General features: G+C 40.9%; 1 protein-coding gene across 2 annotated transcripts; it reads left to right on the forward strand.

Annotated features, from left to right (window-relative positions):
* Positions 1 to 7687: 7687 nt before the first annotated feature.
* On the forward strand, positions 7688 to 20256 carry LOC127776506 (ubiquitin-like-specific protease 1D). Of its 2 annotated transcripts, XM_052302903.1 has the most exons (15): positions 7688 to 8019; positions 8535 to 8586; positions 9446 to 9504; positions 9573 to 9672; positions 9742 to 9811; positions 10596 to 10644; positions 12686 to 12759; positions 13655 to 13684; positions 13772 to 13867; positions 15024 to 15123; positions 16124 to 16218; positions 16411 to 16533; positions 16857 to 16971; positions 19258 to 19368; positions 19489 to 20256. In XM_052302903.1, exons 1-15 carry the CDS (start codon positions 7813 to 7815, stop codon positions 19705 to 19707), a joined length of 1500 nt encoding a protein of 499 aa, XP_052158863.1. In that variant the 5' UTR covers positions 7688 to 7812; the 3' UTR covers positions 19708 to 20256. The 2 variants fall into 2 exon arrangements, with proteins under 2 accessions (XP_052158863.1, XP_052158862.1); XM_052302902.1 differs by having other exon boundaries at positions 9573 to 9811.
* The last annotated feature ends 320 nt before the right edge of the window (positions 20257 to 20576 follow it).

The following is a 20576-nucleotide window of genomic DNA, read 5'->3' on the forward strand; positions in this document are numbered from 1 at the left end:
TTTGAGTAGCCGTCAAATCCTTAGGCATCCACCTAGGATTCGGCTCTGTTCTAGGAGGTAAATAATGCCCTCTAGTAACCTTGCTTGAAGACGATGAAGCCCTCACATCGCCCTTTACAATCCTCCTATCAAACCGGCGCTGGAGCCCGGTCAGACCGGATGGACCACCGGTCAGACCAGCCAGATGCGCCGGTCAGACCGACAGTTGGCGCACGGTCAAACCGGCCTAAGGCATCGGTTGGACTGCCGTCGGGTTGGCGGTCAAACTGGCCTGATGGCCCGGTCAGACCGGCCGTATGGCTGTGGTCAGACCGGCCAGAAGGCCTGGTCATACCGGCCGACTGCGATGAGCTGGTACCGGCTTCGAAGTTTTTGCTTGAAGACTCCCCAACTTCATCTCCAGAAGGTATTGGCACATCATGAGACCCCACTTTGATGGTAATTACTTCCAAAGTCCTTGCCTCCACCTTAACACGCTTTTCTTCCCTCCTTTCTCCATTGGCTCGATTCTTACCAAAAAACCGGCCATTATTTGGTGAAGACAAACGCTCCTGAATTGGCCTCCATGGTCCTCCCCACTCTTGTTTGAATTGCATTGGAGGCATATGATTGAACATTGGCGGCGTTGCCCCCCATGGCATGTAATAAGGATAAGGATAACCCGGCGGTGGCATTGGATAAGAACCCCATGACATGTCTTGTGGATGATATGAAGGCGAATGCGACCGTCTTGGTGAATGACCAAATCGCTCCCTAGGAGGTGATCTTGGTCTTTTACCCTTGTTGCGAATTTTCTCACCACCTTGCTTCTCATATTTCTCCAAAAGCATATCAAAAGTCACTTTGGTCTTCCTAGGGGCTTTAGAAGTTGAAGCTCCACTCTTATTCTCCTTCCAAATGTCAACCTCCGGCTTCTTTGGCACTATCATCTTAGGCCTTGGTTCGCCAATGACCACTCCTTTTCCCTTAGTAGATTCGGCTTGCTCCGGCCGAATCAACACCTTTTTATCATTGAAATTAATTGTATTCACCGGAAAAGGATCATGATCAAGCTTCATCTTGGAGCCATCGGTGAACTTCAATCGTCCTTCATCTATGGCCGATTGAACCTGTCGTCGAAACACATTGCAATCATTAGTAGAATGAGAATGAGAATCATGCCATTTACAATATGCTCGATGTTTCAACTCTTCTTGAGATGGTATGACATGGCCTTTAGGTAATCTAATTTGTTTTTCTTGCAAAAGATAATCAAAAATCTTATCACACTTGGCCATATCAAAACTATGTTGAACCTCACTTTGCCGATCTTTGCGAGGAGTCGGCATTAGGTTAGAACAAACAAAAGGCTTATTTGTATTAGTCCATGACCATTCGGCAACATATATATCATGATCACCCTCCTCCTCACTATCACTAGCCTCAGGGTAATCAATCACATTAACATTGGGCTTTTTGTCATATGATCTAACAAGTTTTTTATTATCCTTAACCCGGCTTTCCTGAGCCAGAGCCCTTTGCATAAGTTGACTAACATCAAGAAATTGTTGGCTATCTAGTCTTTCTCTAAGAGGAGCAATTAAACCATTAAAAGCAAGACCAGCCAAATCTCTATCAGTTATATTCAAGGTATAACATCGGTTTCTAACATCCCTAAATCTCTTAATATAATCAATGACAGGCTCATTATACTTTTGCTTAACCGATGTTAAATCACATAACCTAAGCTCAGTTTCTCCAGTATAGAAATAATCATGAAATTTTTCTTCTAATTGAGCCCAAGTATGAATAGAATTTGCCGGTAAAGAAGTAAACCATGTAAAAGCATTACCGGACAAAGATAAAGAAAACAAGCGCAATTTAAAAGTATCACTATTGGCCTCACCACATTGCGCCAAAAATTGACCTACATGCTCCCATGTGGTCTTACTATCCTCACCACTAAACTTGGTAAATTCGGGAACTCTATAATTATGGGGAAACGGCACATTATCATAATAATCAGGATACGGCTTTTTGTAAACCCTAGCATGATTCCTAGTTTCAATCCCGAATCTATTCCTAATAATCTCACTAATTATATCCTCCATATTATTAGGCCCATGTTGATTTGGCAGTGGATTAGTTGGCCTAATAGGTTGTGTTTGTGGCGCAATATGATTATATTGGCCTTGTCTAGTATCGGGAGGATACCCCCTAGCAACATCATTATAAGCATTAGAAACATGTGGGGGAACTTGGGGACTACTTGTAGCAGCAGATACAGGAGGATCAAATGTTCTAAGATGATACAAATAACCAGCATTAGTCATTGGATCTATTCCCTGTATCGGAACAATTGCGCCGGTCTGACCAGCCCAGGGCCCGGTCTGACCGGCATCCAAAGGCGCGGTCGGACCAGCCTGAGTGCCGGTCTGACCGCTGGGATAATACCCGGTCTGACCGGCATCCAGAGGCGCGGTCGGACCGGCCTGAGTGCCGGTCTGACCGCTGGGATAATACCCGGTCTGACCGGCCGTTTGGCCGGTCGGACCGACGGCTAAGTCCCAGTCTGACCGACCTTATGCGCCGCTCCATCGGTTTTACTACCCGTTTGATCTATAAGAGGTTGGTTAGCGGTGGTAGAGGCTTTATTCTTTACATGTAATCGGCCATAAGAGGGCCGAATTTAACCCTTAAAAACTCATCAAATTTACCCTCAAAAGTTGCATCTAACTTATCTTTAAAAGTAATCATAGATGAATCTATCATAGATGCTACTTGTTGTTGGATAGATTGTGTTACCTCATCATTACTTACCAAGTCGGGAGCGAGCTTAGGACGTGGCCCGGGCTTGATGGTCACGCCTTGACGAGTCCTAGTGCTTGCTCTCATCAACGCCTCCCGTGTGAGTTCGTTGATGTACTCCTCCATAGCTTTACGGTCTTCTCCTTCGAAATCATCCAATGTGACCGGTATCACATTGGATGGCTCCACCTCTGTCTTGGATGGCAGCTTCGTCATGACGAAGTCGAAGTTGAGTTGACGATGAACGGATCTCGTCCCCAGCGGAGTCGCCAAAAATCGTGTTGGAAACTTTTTTGACAAGTTGACAAGCACGATCGCAGCACCTTAAGCCTTGCGGTGATCCTAGAGTCGCCAACCACCTCGATCTAGCAAAGAGCTAAATCTAGATGGGTTTTGATAACTAAACCGGCTAGCGGAGCCGATTTCTAGATAACTACCCGTCTCGTGGGCAAAACGGAAGGTTTTCCGGACAAACCTACAAAGAGATGTCGTACTCTCGCAGCGGCGGCGGACGGTTTACGGCGCAAACCGACAAAGATGGACAAACTAAGAGAAAACTAAAAGCAATATGAAAAAAATGATTCGATTGATTGATTGTAGATTGATCTTTTACAATGAACTGGCCATGTCCCTTATATAGGGGTTGGTCTTGCCCTCTACAGGCCCTCCTCCACATCCAACTCAGGGTAGAAACCAAAGGAAACCCGAAACATGCCTTCCCGAGCAAGGAAACCTCGAGACCCGACGAAACACAGTTGGACTTGGACCTGCCGGTCAGACCGGCCACACACCGCCGGTCTAACCGGCCTTCAATCGGTGGTCGAAGCGGCCAACACACGGCGGTCAGACCGGCCTACTCGGAGGAAACCGGTAGATTTCCAAATTTTGTCAATCTTTCATATTTTAATCCTAGGTGCCAAATTTAGGTGTAAACAAATTTTACATATAAAGTTTTCAAATATTTCTACGTATAAAATTCAAATGGTTATGTGCTTAAAGTTTCTATGCCAAATATTTATGTGTGAATTTCTATACCAAATCTTTTATTTATAAAATTTGTATATCAATTTTTTTATATATTTGTGTATAAAAATTGTATAGTAAAATATTTATACATAGAAAGTTTCTATATATGCAAGTTTTTATATAAAAACTTTTAGGTGTAAAGTTGCTATGTATAACATTTTTTTTTGCCTAATATTGGGCTTCTTCTTTCACATGTGGGCCAAAAGAAATGGAGGCAACTAGCTACATGTGTTTTTATCCTCATGTAAACGGTCACGAGGGGGCTTTCTTTTCGTTTCTGATCGCCTGAGCGTGATCACACGGAGACAAGGGCGTAAGTGTGCGGGATCGCGTGGATGTCAATGATTGTGCAAGCTGCGGGAACGCAACTGGTCTTGTTGTGGGAGCACCCCCCACCCCCCGCATCTTCGGTGCTTGGAGGTTATATCGATAAAAATCTAATGATCTACAAGCAATGGTACCTTCCGAGAAAAGTAGCAAAAGGTGGCCCAGGTACATTAGGTGAAATGTTAAATAGATAATTATGTGCCTCTTATCAAATTAGATGACTGATTAATGGCAAATCACGGCGTATGTTTAATGCTTTCTTTTGATAGTATCCTGTACGTACGCACCAGATCATGCAAATAAACCATATGTGGAAAACCCATTTTGGCCGCTAGCAAAAACAGTTTTTTTAAGTAGTGGGAGCCACTACATCAGTTTTTGGTGTCAGTTGACTGTGAGTGGGGAAAAGATGCAGTTCAATCGTGCGAACGCTTAAAACTTTCGCAAGCAAAAAAGCTGAACGCATATATGTAGATGGTGTAACGGGCAATAAATAAATACTATAGTTGATTATCTAGCATATTCAAACAATACTAAATTATTGTGTTATAGCTAAGAGAAGTTGATTCGACACAAAACAATGTATTTAATACACTGATAGCACACTTAATGATAAAACTAAGTAATTAATCAATAATTGTGTATTTCTTTTAATCTATAAAACAATTAATAAATGACCCATAATGTGGGTGCCGGTTTATCAACATGGGTCATAGTTTTGTGTCATTACAATAATAAACTATGTCCTATGTTGATAAACCAGCACCCATCAAGTGAGACACACGACCCATGTTCGTTGGCGACGGTTCCATGACCGGCACCTAGAAAAAAGAGAGCCACTTGAAGCATTCACTCGATTCAATCGACTCCCCATCGCTCATACTGATTGACATAAAAAAACACAAAGATCATATCCAAAAACATCTAACAACAAAATCACAACATGAACAAAATCACAGTTGTTGTTCGCTCGCCTGCCCCCACCCTGATTCCCTGCCTTGGATTTGGCTGCCCCAAACTCACGGCAGCCCCATGACAAGGTAGGGAGGGAAGGATACCACTGTACGCCTCATATGGGAGGCTGGGGGAGAGGAAGAGAACAGGAGAGGAGGCGAGAGGCAAAGAGGTTAAGAGGAGGGAACGTTGTGGAAGGTGAGCCACCGCCACACGCCGCGCACCGTCGCCAAGAGTACACCACCCGCTGGGCGCTGTTGCTCCCTGATCGGCTGCGGTGCGGGGGAGAGGGAGAGGGAGAGGGGAGGAGGCGTGGGGTCGAGAGACGGAGAGGATAAGGTAGAGAGAGAGACAGTTAACCGATGGTTTGACTCGGATTGGTTATAAGTGTTTTTTTTTTCAAAAATCGATACCTATAATATAATATATTATAGGTGCCGGTTTTTCTTTTTTCACGTGAGAAAGTCATGTGGACGAAAAATGTCTTATATGTGCTGGTTTTTTAAAAAGGGGGCACGCATGAGGTGTCCCATATTAGATGTTTTATAATAGTGTTTTTAATCTTCAAGATTGCAAATAAGGCACTTTTGCTGTAATAGATAAGGCCATATCTCTGTTTGTTCCGTGAAGCGTATAACATTTTCTCTAAAACATGTTAAGCACATATGATATACCATTATCTGTAACATATCTTCCAAACGTAAGGATGTATTTCATGTAACATCAAATTATTCCAACAATGAAAATTCTATTCACCACTTTTAGATTTGGCAACTCGCTAAGTATCCCTCTTATATCTGTTCTTGTATAAAATTGCCATATGAGAGGTGATTTCCTTAACTATCCCAGGTGAAGAAAAGAAAAAATAAATCCTTTATCCCCATTTCTTAACTATCCCTAACTCGACTCCTCGTCCCTGCACTCTTCATGGGCGGGACGCTGGTTAGAGGATCCCGTCTGGTAGGGATGCAAATGGGCTGATCTGCGAGTCCACTTATAAGCAAAATTAGTGGGCAACCCACGGATTGACTCAAGGTTTACTTATTAATGAGGTGGGTTCACTTCATGACCCTCAAAAGTGATCAAAATCTAATCCATGACTCTAAACCACAAGACTGGATATCTCGACCCCCAAACTCTTAAAACCAGTGCAATTTGACTCCCTGGGTGGTTTTGGAGAGCGGTTTCGCTGACGTGGCGCCTACGTGGTAGTATTGACTCGGTCTTCTTTCCACGTGGTGTTGACGTGGCGCTTAGGTGGCATTAGAAATAAAAAAAATATGCATGGGACCCATTAGTCATTCACACACAAAATTAAAAAATGTAGGCCCACTTACATGTGGGCCCCACATGTCATCCTCTCTCTTTCCCTTTCTTCTTCCTCCCTTCTCTCTTTCTTTCTCTTTCTCTTCTCTCCCCTTCGGCCGGCCGCGGGGAGCACGAGCGGCTGGAGTTGGAGCGGTGGCGGCAGGGGCCAGAGCAGCGGCGGCGGCGGCGGCCTCGCCATCGCCTCGCCAAGTGGCGGCGCGTGAGGGCCAGAAGGGAGAGGGAGAGGCGGAGCCACCGAGCTCGTGTTGTCGCCGCCGCCGTCGACGTCCCGCGCCCTCCCGCGCTGGAGCTGACGCGCGTGGAGGGACGGAGGAGAAGGAGGAGGCACTGGACTACGAGGTCGCACCTCCTCGCAACGACGATGTGAGGATGGATGCGGGGAGGTGGTGGAGGACGACGACGAGGAGCTCTAATCCCGGCAATGCGGATGGATCCGAAGCCGTAGCCCGTAGACCACCGTCCCCCCGCTCGATCTCGTCGGCGTCAGCGCTGCTGTCCTCGCTTCAGCTCTCGCCGACTACCACCAATCCGGCCCACGCCCGCCGTTGCCAACTCCAGCCTACCGCCGCTTCAGCTCCCGCCGGCCGCCATCGCTTCAGCCCCCGCCCATCGCCGCTCGCTCCCCGCAGACGGTCGAAGGGGAGAGGGATAACAGAAAGAGAGAAGGGAGGAGGAGGGGAGGTCCGGGAGGAAGAAGAAAGGGGAGAGATGACATGTGGGGCCCACATGTTGGTAGGCCCACAAATGGGTCCCACATATATGTTTTTAATTGAAATTCCACCTCAGCGCCATGTCAGCACACAGACTAGGTAAACACTACCACGTCAGCGAAACCATCCTCCAAAACCACCAAGAGAGTCAAATTGCACCGGTTTTAATAGTTTGGGGGTAAAGATATCCGGTTTTGCGATTTAGAGTCATGGATTAGATTTCGATCCCTTTTGAGGGTCATAAAGTGAACTTATTCCCTTATTAATTTATCCTATAAATGGGTTTATGGGTCGACCCATTTACATCTCTGGTTGCGGCAATTCGGACTATAATACAAAAACCTATGGATTATCAATTTACTATCACTGATTTAACCTATAGATGGGCTCACCGGTCAGCCCGTTTGCATCCCTACCATCGAGGCGTCTCCCGTCGTAGGCACCCCCCCCCCGGCCGAACTTTTTTACAAAGAACGATTTTTTTAAAAAAACCGGATAAACCGGAATTGTGGGTGTAGACCGAACGGGCACCCTAACTAGGCCATCAGGCCGGCTGGCCTCCGCTGCAGCACCGCACGCGTTCCTGCTCCTTGTGTTCCTCTCTCCTCTCCTCTCCTCCGCGTAGGGGGTAGAGTAGGGGAATCCGCGCCGCCTCCTGCTCCTGGCCACCGTGAATGCTATGGCCGGCGGCGAGGACGGGGCCGACGGCGTCGGAGATGACACCGAGCTTCGCAGGTTCTCAGACGTGGAGCTGCTGGAGAAGTCGCGGCGCATTCAGGGGGAGCTCAGTGGGGGTATCGAGCGAAGGCTCAAGGACCGCGGGGCCAAGTTTCGCCGCTTGCTAGACGCCATCGTCCGCGAGATTGATCGCCGTAAGGCAGCAACGGTGAGATTCTTCTTCTCTTCTTTTTTTTTTTATGCTGTAAGTTATTTTCTTGGTGTGCGGTGAGGGGATTAAAGATTCAATCCTTGCCCGGTGCGCTTCAATTAGGGCATGATTGAAGGGATGGGGAATCTTGATTTTTGTTATGCTTCTGTTCGATGATATGCCTGCCGCGCATACCCAACTGTAATAATCCAGTGTTGACAACTTCAATGTACTGTAAGGCTCTTGTTATCTTTGGTGTGAGGATGGTGATTACTGGAGAAAATGATATTATGTTATCAATGTACTCCTATATTCTAAGGGAATGCTGGCCAATGCTAATCACTTGATAAGTTGATATTGTGAATTTTCTTGTGTCTGATCTCTAAAATAGGTAACAAAAGAGCGCCTCACACAATATATGAAGTAGATGTTAGGCAACCAATCCGTTAAATGCTACAGCTATTTACATATACATTAGTTATTAAGGGTGGATAAGGTCTTTGTAAGACTGATCATCGTATGTTCTCTTGCAGGATGATGACAGATGCGCAAGGGTAGTTCAATCGGGATGTGCAGAATCATCAGGTATGGGATTGATTTGTGTTAAGATATTGGTTGATTTATGGTTGGTAGCATGGATCATTTATGACTGGGACTTATAGTACACGTGTTCTCGTTCATGACTTCAAGTATTGATTTGCTTGCTGTTCTATTGAACGCTTGTTACTCACTGCGGTGCCAGTGTTGTGTGATAGATGCTGTAACTTACCTTCTGTGAAGATAACTTAATATGTCCTTTGCTTCTGTCCTCTCTTAAGATATGGGCAAGCTGTCTATTTCATTCTTCATACCTTAAACGCTTTGCTTTGTAGTAGATTTACATGCATGAAAATGCAGTATAGGTTTTCTTAGTTCAAATGATACATATAATAAAATAATGTGGAAGAGTAATACAATTTTACTACAGTTAGTTCCTGATTTGAGCTGTTGGTTCACATTTTTCTTCAATATTTGATGATCTAAGGTGAGCCACTCCTATGTCATGTGACTTCCCATTTGTTGAGTAAAATGTTGATAAAATCCAGAATTAGCTGATGCCCAAAGCTCTTTTCAAAGGAATTAATTAGTTTCAAAATTGTGTGATGCTCAGTAACAGGTCACGATGAACATGTATCTGTTAAAAGAAGAAATCACCACTTTTTAGTAATTTTACTCCAAGAGTATATTAGCACACAATTCGAGATTATATGAGCAAGCTACTGCTAGTCTGCTACTATATCAATTGGGCAGACAAAAACCTTGCTAGTTTTCAGATCATATTTCTTTGTTTCATAATAGTTGGCCATTTTTTTACCATGTGTTTCTTTTATAGTGATATCTACAATTGGTTACTATTCTATCTGAATTTTATTCCATGCCAACCTGTTGGTTTTATTAATGTCAGTTAAACAACAAGCAGTAACCATATCAGATTTTCGGTCCTCCTTTGGGATAGATGAAGAGGTAACTATTTTGATCTTTGTTATATAAACCCAGTATTTTGTGCAAGTGTTTTATTTCCTTTACATTAGGCAGGCGTTGATGTATCTCGTTTGGAAACAAGTGCATGCATTGGTGACCCAAAAACTTCAACAGATAATGAGGGGATCTTGTGTGAAGAGGAAGATTCCTGTAAGTGTAAACCCTCTACGTCTCAAAAGGCGTCATATGTTGATAGGTCAACTTATATGGAAAATATAGATGCTGCTGATGATGGCAAGGATAATGGCTACAGTAGGATATGCAAAGATGCCCACACTTCTAGGAAAAGGTTAGTATACACAAACTCTTGTATTGCAGAGTCTCAAGCCAAACATCCATTTTCTTTGTTATGGGAATGTTAACAGTTAACTTGTTCTAAAATCATGCATCATTTCATGAGATGCATAACCCTATCAAAATTCTTGGTGTTCATACCTTATAGATATTAAAGCATCAAGGGAAATGCAAAACATTCGTTTAGATAACTTATTTTTTTACAATTTAGAATTATGAAGCATGGAGATGTAGGTTTCCATCAAACACTGATTTTTTAATTGAATCAAACGCATCCAAGACAATGCAAAACATAGAAAAAAAAGAAGCAATCTTACAGTTGCAATGATTTATATAAAAGTTGTACTCCCTCCATTTTTTAATATATGACGCCGTTGACTTTTTTTAGATACGTTTGACCATTCATCTTATTCAAAAAAATATGTAATTATCATTTATTTTAATGTGACTTGATTTATCATCAAATGTTCTTTAAGCATGTCGTCAGTTTTTTTATATTTGCACAAAATTATATTAAAAAAACGGCGGTAGTACTTTTTATATGGTGCAAATTTAGGCTAAGCATTGTGACTGTTAGATAAAGCAAATCAGTTGACAAACAAATAGCAATACTGCTATTATATATACCATGTCTTGTGCATCTGTTAGACTGTTAGATTGTTGTATATCTCACCAGTTCTAAACTTGTAACTGTATATATGTATTGATCAATGAATATGTTTTGTTAATCTGTAACTTATTAGTTATTGTATTGAATTATGTTATCTGTCCTCTACTAGGAATGGAGAATTTTCACCTACCTTTTCAATGCGATTGCGATCAAGAAAGGTTAGTATGTACATTTTCCTTTCCAAACATCGTGACTTGGTATACTAGTAGTAATTTTTATGTTGAATACTAAAGTTCTAGTAATACAGTTGGCAGAGGTCCACCACCCCTATTATTGCCAGTACATAAATTAGTTGATTTGTTTTTTGACTATCTGTTATGGTGGTCAATAACATGGAAAGATTAATTATATTTTCTAACTGGGAAAAAGGAAATATTTATTTGCAATGATATTATCATCTTCTCGCTCACTATCAAAGGATGAACCTTACTGCCCTAAAGGCTCCTCCTTTTAACTGAATTGTGATAAATTTGTGAAGTTCCGTTTGCTGATGTGTGGTTGATTCTGTTATTACCAAGCTTGATGATAAATTGTTGATTAGATGATTGTACACGCTGTGTTTTATCTTCGTGTCAAGTGAATTGTTATTTTTCATGCATGCTCATTGAGTTTTTTATACTTTGACCATTTTCGCATTCCTTCATTTCACAAATACATGCCATTTCAGATGTTACCATAGTTTCTAATCTACAGCTTTGTGTACTAATTTCAGTAGTAATATGCTGGTAAAAACTATAAGATATGTTACTACAAAATGTATTCCTTTTGAGAATCTATTAATATTATTTCCATATAAACTGATTAGATACCTTTTTTGTTATAACATTGGTGCTGATTTCTAGTATGCAACTATGCATTACTAAAATTGGAATTTATTTGTAATATGTGACATTTAGAAGGAAAGACATAGAAAACCGGTTATTTTCTAAGTAATTACGATTAGAATAAGGATTCTGCTCCAATTAGAATCAAGATGGACCCTGTACAACATGGTTCTATGGTAACAATAGAGTCCTAGGATTGTACTATTAAAAGCCTTTTTTTGAACCTTGTGGCAACAAGGGGTTCGGGGGATTATGTAAACAAAAAGGCAGGAGGGGTCTCTTAGTTGAGGAGTGGTGGCATGGGATCTCTAATTCTCCCCCATGTTCATGCATATGGGGCATTTTGAGTTTGTTCTGTGGTGTGAACGTTTTTTTGCTCTTATTTTTCTTAACAAACAACAAAATTTTCTGGGTTTTTAAATCTTGCACATATTGACTTTGCTGCTTATAAAGGCATTAATGTTTTATAGTTTATAAATATCTTTCCACCAATCGTTACACCCAAACCATGATGGATTCCAATTCCATAGCTATACTGTTAGTAGAGATATAAAAGGTGTGCTGAATGTTTCATTTGTGATGTTATTTGTCTCTGAACTTTACACTGTCTAATATCTGGTTAAATATTCATAAATTGTATTCTTATCTGATCTAATTATAACTATCCTAATTCATATTTATATCCAACTCCTGATATGTAAAAATGATATAATATGGTAAGATCACCTTTGATCTTGTTTGCATCCCTACGGTTAGAACATAAGACAACTATTGAGTATATTTGTCTACGCATCGAACATGTGAATTGCGATTTGCTACTGCTGATAAGGGGTATACCCACTTCAGCCGTCCTGCATTGAAGATGGCATGAAAATTTCTTACATATCAAAAGATCCAAAATTTTATGGCATATTGGTATTAGTAACATGAGTACATAATGCTTTTGTACAATTTAAAATGAAACTTCAGGTCGGCAGATATACCCATTAAAAACATATTTTGTGAACCCAGTATGACTAATAGATGGGAAGTTTTGATTTTTGATGCATATTTCATCCCTTCATTGTGATTTATATGGGAATGTGGGGGTGGGGGGTTGTTTTTTTTATGGACTGTACCAGGAAAATAGAAAAAACCTGGGCAGCTTTTGATTCTTCGGTAGTTTATGATCAGTTTTCAGTTCCCTGTCCCATACAGTAATTGCAAAGATCCACAGAATGAAAGTGAAATTAATTTGCCTCTTGTTGGGTTATTGATAAACTGCACAGTACCTGTTATTATAGATGTACTCATCACAGCTTCTAGAACTATCTATGCTAGTTAGTTTGCTTTAGGTTACTCTTTTTACAAAGCTTATTCTGATATTTCTGTTCAGGTGGTTGAAGAGGTGGTTCTACTCGATGGAGATACTTGCATTTCAGACTCTGCAGAAAAAACATCCTCTGCATGGTAAATGAGTTTATGATTTGTCATTTGGCCACTTGTGTTCTTCCATATGTGTATACCATCTTAACCTATGTCGTTGGTCGGTGTCTAAGTGAGTTTGTGCACAAACTTGTGTGGTGGTTGCAAATAGGTATAACAACCTGCAAATCGTTTGCTCTGGTGCAACAACTTGCTTGGTCTGTGCAAACCTGGGACAAAAGTCCACGCAAGCGGAAACTAATCTGAGGTGGCCCTCATTGATGATACATATAGGCCTGCAGTACACACATAAGTTCCAGGCTAGACTAAAGCTACTTAATTCAGATATTGAACCACTTGCTTGTGTTCTGCACTATAGCAAACTGAATTAGAGCAAGCAGGAAAACAAAATCCCTCGGATGCTATTGGGTTCTGACATTGAACCAGTATCAAAGCTATTTGCTTGATTTTAATTCTTCAGTATTTGAAGTTTTGAACCACCGTAAATAACTGCTAAAACAATGTATAGAGGCCGTCACAGTAATCTAATCCTTCTACTTCATTGTTGCACAAAGCTACTGCAATTCTGCTCCTTGCCCATCAACATCTTATAAGCAACAACATAAAAGTTCTCCCATATTCATTACACAACGGTTAACTATTGGTGAGCCTTGGTCGAGATATGTCCGTACTACAGGCCTACACGTCATCAATGAGTGCCACATCAAATCATTTTTGCTTCTGTGGATTGTTTTGTCCTGGGTTTGCACGGGCTAGGCAAGTTGTTGCACTGAAGTGAACAATTTGCAAGTTGCTATACCTACTTACACCCACTGTGCAAGTTTGTGTACCGAAAGTGCAATTTACTTATTATATTTTACGTCTAGTATTTTTTCTGTGATTTTTTCACTACTGTTGACTAATGCTGGCACTTCTACAGTGATGCAATGAAGATACACTATCCTTCATGGTTGGTCTTTGAACTAACATAATTATTTGAGCTTACTCTGTTTTATATACAGTTGATGGTTTAATTTTGTTTTTCTGTTCTCTGCAGGGACACCCCTAATTCTATTGAGCTTTCTTATTCTGACATGAAGTGTCTTGAGCCTGAATCATTGTTGTCCTCACCTATACTGAACTTCTACATTATGTAAGTGTTTGTGGAGAAGGATGTGCATCATAGACTCATAGTTTCATGAAACAAGGGCATTGTTTTAGGAGAAAAATATGTATTCATCACGGAAAACAATTAATAATAAAGATCACTTCATTAACATAGACCATAAAAAGATCCATGGCTCATTCTAGCAGCCTATTTTCACATTTTTCATGTTGATATGTAAAACATGGTGATCAAGGTGATATCTGGGTGTCATTTAGGCAATAGTTAGGCACCGAGATTGTCCGGTGTGGTCAAGATGACTGACTGGTTGTCTCCTAAAACATTGAGCAACAAATTAAAATGGAAGGGAGGCAGATTGAGAGCCTGCTGCCGTGTTGCCACAACTGCTGTTTTTGTTCACCATTGTTGTTGCTGTATTCATGCAACAGCTGGGTCAGGTTGATTTCTCAAGTTGTATTTCCCTTTTTACTTCTTTTGCATTTTCCCTATAAATCCTGCTGCATGCTAGTTTTATGGCATCATCTAGGCTTTCAGACAGTCTTTCTCTAACACCTTACACCTTTTCTTCTCTATCTTAATGAAATGATACACAGATCTTCTGCATGTTCTAAAAAAAAATCTAGGCTTTCAGACAGTGCGTCATTGCCTCTTGTCACGTTGTCATTGCCTCTTGATGGTTCATGTTCTGTTCACATCATACATGCTATATATTTGAGATGGAGTGACACACCAGTGTAGAGCTACTGTTGTATGCCCCCCACTTTATCCTGGCTTTACACCTTCAACTAATTAATCAATAAGCATTTGAACATTATCCATTGAATGATTTGAACAGACACAATGAAGCAAACAAAAAATATGAAACTCCTGTTGTAGATGCCAACATAAATTTCTCATTTAAACAAGAAATAAGTGATCTTGTCCTTTAGGCTTGAATTGCCTTCTTTAATGGACATCGGAGCTCGATAGCAATCCATAGACCACGTTTCAGATGTTAGCATTTGTTTTGCGTGCTCTATTGCCTTTGTGTAATGGTGATGCAAAATATATCTCAGCAACATCTTTTGGTATCTATTGGTGTTATTAACACTTGATTATTTATACTTTTGTTGTCTTGCATGTGTTAAAAATGAACTTCTGTCTCTTTTTTTCTTAACAAAATCATAAAATGAAATCCATCTAGGTACCTAATGGGACAAATGCCATCGACAAGTAGGCTTGGAGGCAAGTATCATATTTTCAATACATACTTCTTCAGCAAACTTGAAGCCTTGACATCAAAGGTTTTTTCCTATATTAGATTGTTAACATTTACTTTATTTCTTAAAAAAATAATATGCTATAATGTGATTGATAGATTTGCTATCTTTTCTTGTTCCTTTTCTATTTTTTTTTGCGGGGTATTCTAGTTCATCTTTCATATTAGATCTTGAATTTTGCACCTAGAAAGATGGATAGCTATAATTCAACATGGACAAGAGAAACGAGTACAAGACTAACCATATATGTATATGTTCTATTCAATCTTACTGGTGTTTTAGGTATTTAGTTCGTAATTGTTGTTATGGAGTTCATGCCTTGTGGACAGCAGTTATGTAGACAAAGCAGCAGTGGTAGCACTTGTAATTTTGGTTGCAGCTAGCTTGTCAATTCATAAGGTACAACTGGCTAGGATTCAGATAATTCACTAAGAGTAGCTAGTTTGGCATAAGTCGTTATGCATAAGGTTGGCTAGTTCCCAATCAATTGTTGCCTCTTAGATTTGGTTTGGAGTTGGTAGACCATCTGTATGAGGGAGCTAGTTTAGCTTCTCTAAGTTACGTAAGAGATAAACTCTTGACTAATGTCCACTTAGCTGGTTTATCAGTCATATCACGAAGGATTGAATCTCCTACAAGCTGGAGGGTAACTACGCCTCCATCTAACCAATTTTTAGCCCTCAGTCCCAAGCCATAAACACCTTTTTCTTTGTCCTAATGTAGCAACTGCTGGCTACATGTATCATGCATAAATTATGTTTAATTTCATGCTACTGTTAGCTAATACTCTCTCCGTCCCAAAATAACTCCACTTTTTACACGAATCTAGACATAGCCTATATCCAGATTCTTGTATAAAAGTGAACCTATTCTGGGACGGAGGTAGTACCTATTTTTTTTATTACTTTTTCATAAATGAAAAATTGATGTTAGTTCACCATTTTGATTTTTTTATAAAAAAATCCATGTGATGTTTATTTTGTATGGTTATTCCTTTAATTTTTTTTGTATTCGTACTCTGAAGGTGGACAATGATGCTTATTTCTTGAATCTGAGAAGATGGTGGAAAGGTGTAGATATATTTAAAAAGGCATACATAATAATTCCTGTGCATGCAGAGTAAGCAATTTTGTTGCCTTTTTTTTGTTGTCATCAGGAATACAACAATTATTTGTTACCAACTCATGAGCTCAGGTCCCAAGTCCCAACTCCTGAGTTGGGACCTGAGCTGATCACATGCATATCTTAACCTATCTATGCAACGCTACCTATTTGGCTATTCCTTACAGTATATTGTATTGTATTGGTCAGCGCACACTGGAGCTTGGTCATTATATGTATGCCTGCAAAGGAAGACCAATCAGGGCCCACCATATTTCATTTGGATTCACTGAAGTTTCATAGCAGCAGATTTATTTTCAGCACCGTTGAGAGGCAAGTGGTCCAAAAAACTTCTGAGAATTTGTATGTTGTGTGTTATTTGGTGTACCACCTTTTTTCTCTTAAGTACACAAATACATGTGATAAAGGCCAACATTTTTTCAACATGTTCTTTTTTCTTTTTTCATAATTGAGTTCCCCAACTTCCCAATAACTGCACTTCTGCAATTGGTAGAAGCTTAGCTTCTGGTATCTGTATACTGTTATTTGGTGCATGCCTTTTTATTCCTCCTGCTTATATGGGTATGAAATTGTTTGATACTCAGTTTAAGCTAGATTATTTTTAGCGCTCTCTTACACCTTGAAGTTGTTTACAGATTCCTTAAAGAAGAATGGAACTACCTGAATAAAACTGGTTCTTTAGAAGATTGTCATCTACATGAATCAGTGTGGAAGAACCTTCCTCGGAAAATTAAGAAGAAAGCAGTTACAGTAAGTGTTTCCTCCCTCCAAATGCAATTGCAAATGTGTGCAGCTTCTTATCTTTTAAAAGATAACGTATACTACCTATATAGTTGAAATTTCCAATAGTCTACTTCTCCATTATTTAGCCATGCATGTATCTTGCATCAGACCCATGTTTGTATTATTTACTGTGATGTTACTGAAAACTGTTAAATTTAAGACCTCCTACATCAAGATTTTTTTTATTTTATTAGCAATGTAAGGATAAATATTTTGGTATAAGGTACTGCTAAGACGATCATTTGCAACTTTCCATGACAATTTGTCCTTTCTACTCTAAGTGAGCAATTTCTTCGAGACTGAAGGTGTTAAGTTCAACCAATTCAGAATGTACAGGCGGTAAACTGTCAAAGACTCAAAGTTTGACAATGTAGGGGCATGGCGACAATGGGTGTCTATCATGTTTAGGTTGTGAGCGAACTACATATAACCCACATGCCCCTTAGGTTGAGCGAACTACATATAAGCAGGGTTGGTGGGATTGCATGCTTTTTCTAATGTGCGAATAGACTGCATCCAATCTGGAGCAGTCTTACAGTTGTACAGTACAGGTAGGCAATGACTAGGATATTTGGGACATACATTACCAACAATAAATTAGGGTTACATTTGTAGAAATGGAAGTACTGTTTTCTTATAAAAATTAGAAAATCCATAATATTCTGCTGACCAATTCTACATCATGCCATTGATGAAGTACAACTCTATCACTACCTCCTATCCCTAAGTGTAAGGGATTCTAGTCATAAATCTGGACATGAAAATGCCCAGATTCATAGCCAGACTGCCAGAATCCATTATAGTTAGAAACGGATGGAGTATATGCCATTCGTTGACTTCCTTTGTTTCTTATGTCATCACTGTTAGTCAACTTCTGGTAAAACTCCATCAAGTCAAGTAGTGAACCTATTGTTCTCAGAGACTGAAATACCCTCATTTTCTTTATGGGTGAAAGGCAGAGCAGAGTATTGTACACTAGAATTTTAAAAAGGTTAGATTGGTTCCATGCCATCGAAAGTTCTCGACTTTTGGTTTATACCATCAAAAGATCTTGGTGCACTTTAATACCATTCAAAGTTTCCCCATTACCTTTTCATATCACAACCGTTCACTTCTGTTAGAGCTTTATTATTTTATTTTTGTTCTCTTCCACATTTTGCTGAAAGGCAAAGGGATATGTCTATACTACCCTTCCTTTACCCATCTAATCCTGCCCAATCTCTTGTTCTTTCTCTCGAGCCAATCTGAACGCATCGCTTGAGCATTGTGAGACGCGGCTTCCCTGTTCATCTCGCATTCGCATGCTCCACGCTACCATCGATGCGCATAAGGAGGCAATTAGTCAAGCTAGCATATTCGGCATGCATAAGGAGGCAGCAGCCATGGTTAGCAACCTTAACCAACAACAAGATATTCCAACCGCTCCTGGAGAGCCAGAGCCATGTGGTTGCATTCGTAGATAAAGCAAAAGTTGCAGTGACAGAATGTGGTGGCTATCTGCAGAGCGCCCGACACTGCTCGTCGTGTGCGGCGGCCGCCGTCGTCCATCGAGCGCAGCGCCGTGCCGCTCCTGGCCGGAGGAGCATGCCGAGCGAGCTGCACACGCGGGTGGAATAGGGGCACGGAAGCAACAGGACCGGTCATCTGACACCAACTACGACCGGGGTTGGCTGTGGGACAATGCGACGGGGGCGGCAGCTATGCTGGACGAAGGGGAAATATCTGCTTTCGATCTGATATGATGCATCAGGGCTATGAACATGACACAAGGGCAAAGATGTCCTGCTTAACGGGAGATTCAGCAAAGTGGACGGAAGTGGTATAACGAGTAACGTGGTAAACTTTGGATGGTATTAAAGTGCACCGAGAACTTTCGATGGTATAAACCAAAAGTGGAGAACTTTCGATGGCATGGAACCAATTTTGCCTTTTAAAAACGAAAGAGAACCAAGTAGGTAGTAACATCAAAATTACTTTTGTGATAATAGTATAGTGCACATCAGCACATGGTATCCTAGAGGCAAAATTGTCATTTTATTCTATCTATAGGTGGTTGATTAATGATGATGATATATACAAAGGAAACTATTGGACTTTGTCAGTGGCAAATCATAGAACTGGTGCTTCATCAATGGCATATGATGGAATTTCTCCATTAGTATTGTTCAGAACATCTTGATTCTGGCTGGTTTGTTTGTTCTTGGTCTTTTGTTCCTTTAATTATCCTTGCATTCTTCTTCCTTTTGTTGCCAGGTTCCACAGCAGGACAATGAATACGATTGTGGTGTCTTTGTTCTGTACTATATGCGACGCTTTATCGAGGAAGCACCTGAAAGGCTTAACAACAAGGACTCATCTAATATGGTAAGTCACCATTAGTTGAGTTTTCACCATTTTATATGATGGTGTTCTACTGCCTGCACGGATACTTATAGCTGCCCTTATCTCTCTTTTCTTTTTTATTTTTCTATTTTCCCTTGTTAGTTTGGCGAAGGGTGGTTCCAACGTGAAGAGGCTTCTGCACTGCGAAAGGAAATGCAAGCTCTGCTTCTTCAGTTGTTTGAGGAAGCTAAAGACAACAACCACATGAGAGATCCAACAACACCAGTGTCAGCAACAGCGGAGCACCCTGTTGAAGTCTTGTCAACCGAGCCAGCAGTACCAGACCACCCTCGGAATGCGGTTGGCGTCGCCACCTCATAGTTTGCAGGCGGCTGCTATGGGAGCTGGCCTCGGAATGTGGAAGGTTGGTGTGCATCGGGAAAACATAGCTCTCAATTGTCTTCTCCGGTTATGCCACAAGAGAAGGAAACTTGGAAGGTACTGTACTGGGTACTATGGTAGGTAGGTCTGCAAATATGCGATACTGCCGTGTATAGTTTAGGTAGAAAGCCGGGTTATCCGCTGGGCTCTTGGGGATAATTTTGGTTCTTGGTTAGTTCTTAGGCTGGGCTACAAGAGAATGGTCGAATTTGACAAACTGCTCCTACAAGCTCTGAGCTGCCAAGTTGACAGCTGCAGGATCTGCTTGTAAACCCATGAGGAAGGGGAGAATCATCAGAATAGCTCTCACCTGCCTGCCCAAATTTCTGCTTGTAAAGCATTCTGAATTGAAGTTCTGATGGGTATAGCCGTCGGTGGAGTGGAGGCACAACTTTTGGAGTTGGATACTGTCATCGCTCTTAAAACCATGCTTTTGGGGACACTTGTACATTTGGTGCTAGTAAAAGTCAGGCGGCATCACGGAGTTCACACTGTTTTCCAATTATCCATTAATTCTTGTTCAGTTAATCCCATGGTGAGATTAACCGAACAAGCTCTAATTGTTTTCTTTTGTAGATGCGGATAACACAAATGCACACATAGAGTCAGCTGCGCGTGTCCAGAGAAAGAGAGAGAACCTTATTTAGGATTTTTTTATTTTTAATTTTATTTATTAAAATATTTTGAAAAATAACTTTCTATTTAAAAAATTTATATAACTAGTCGCCCATCGCCCTCTAGGAGGGTGATTTTTAAAAATTGCCCTCCTAGATAGCGATTTTGCTGACATGGCAGACGGTTGTTGGCCC

This window comes from Oryza glaberrima, chromosome 6, assembly GCF_000147395.1.
Source record: "Oryza glaberrima chromosome 6, OglaRS2, whole genome shotgun sequence".
Classification (NCBI taxonomy): Eukaryota; Viridiplantae; Streptophyta; class Magnoliopsida; order Poales; family Poaceae; genus Oryza; species Oryza glaberrima.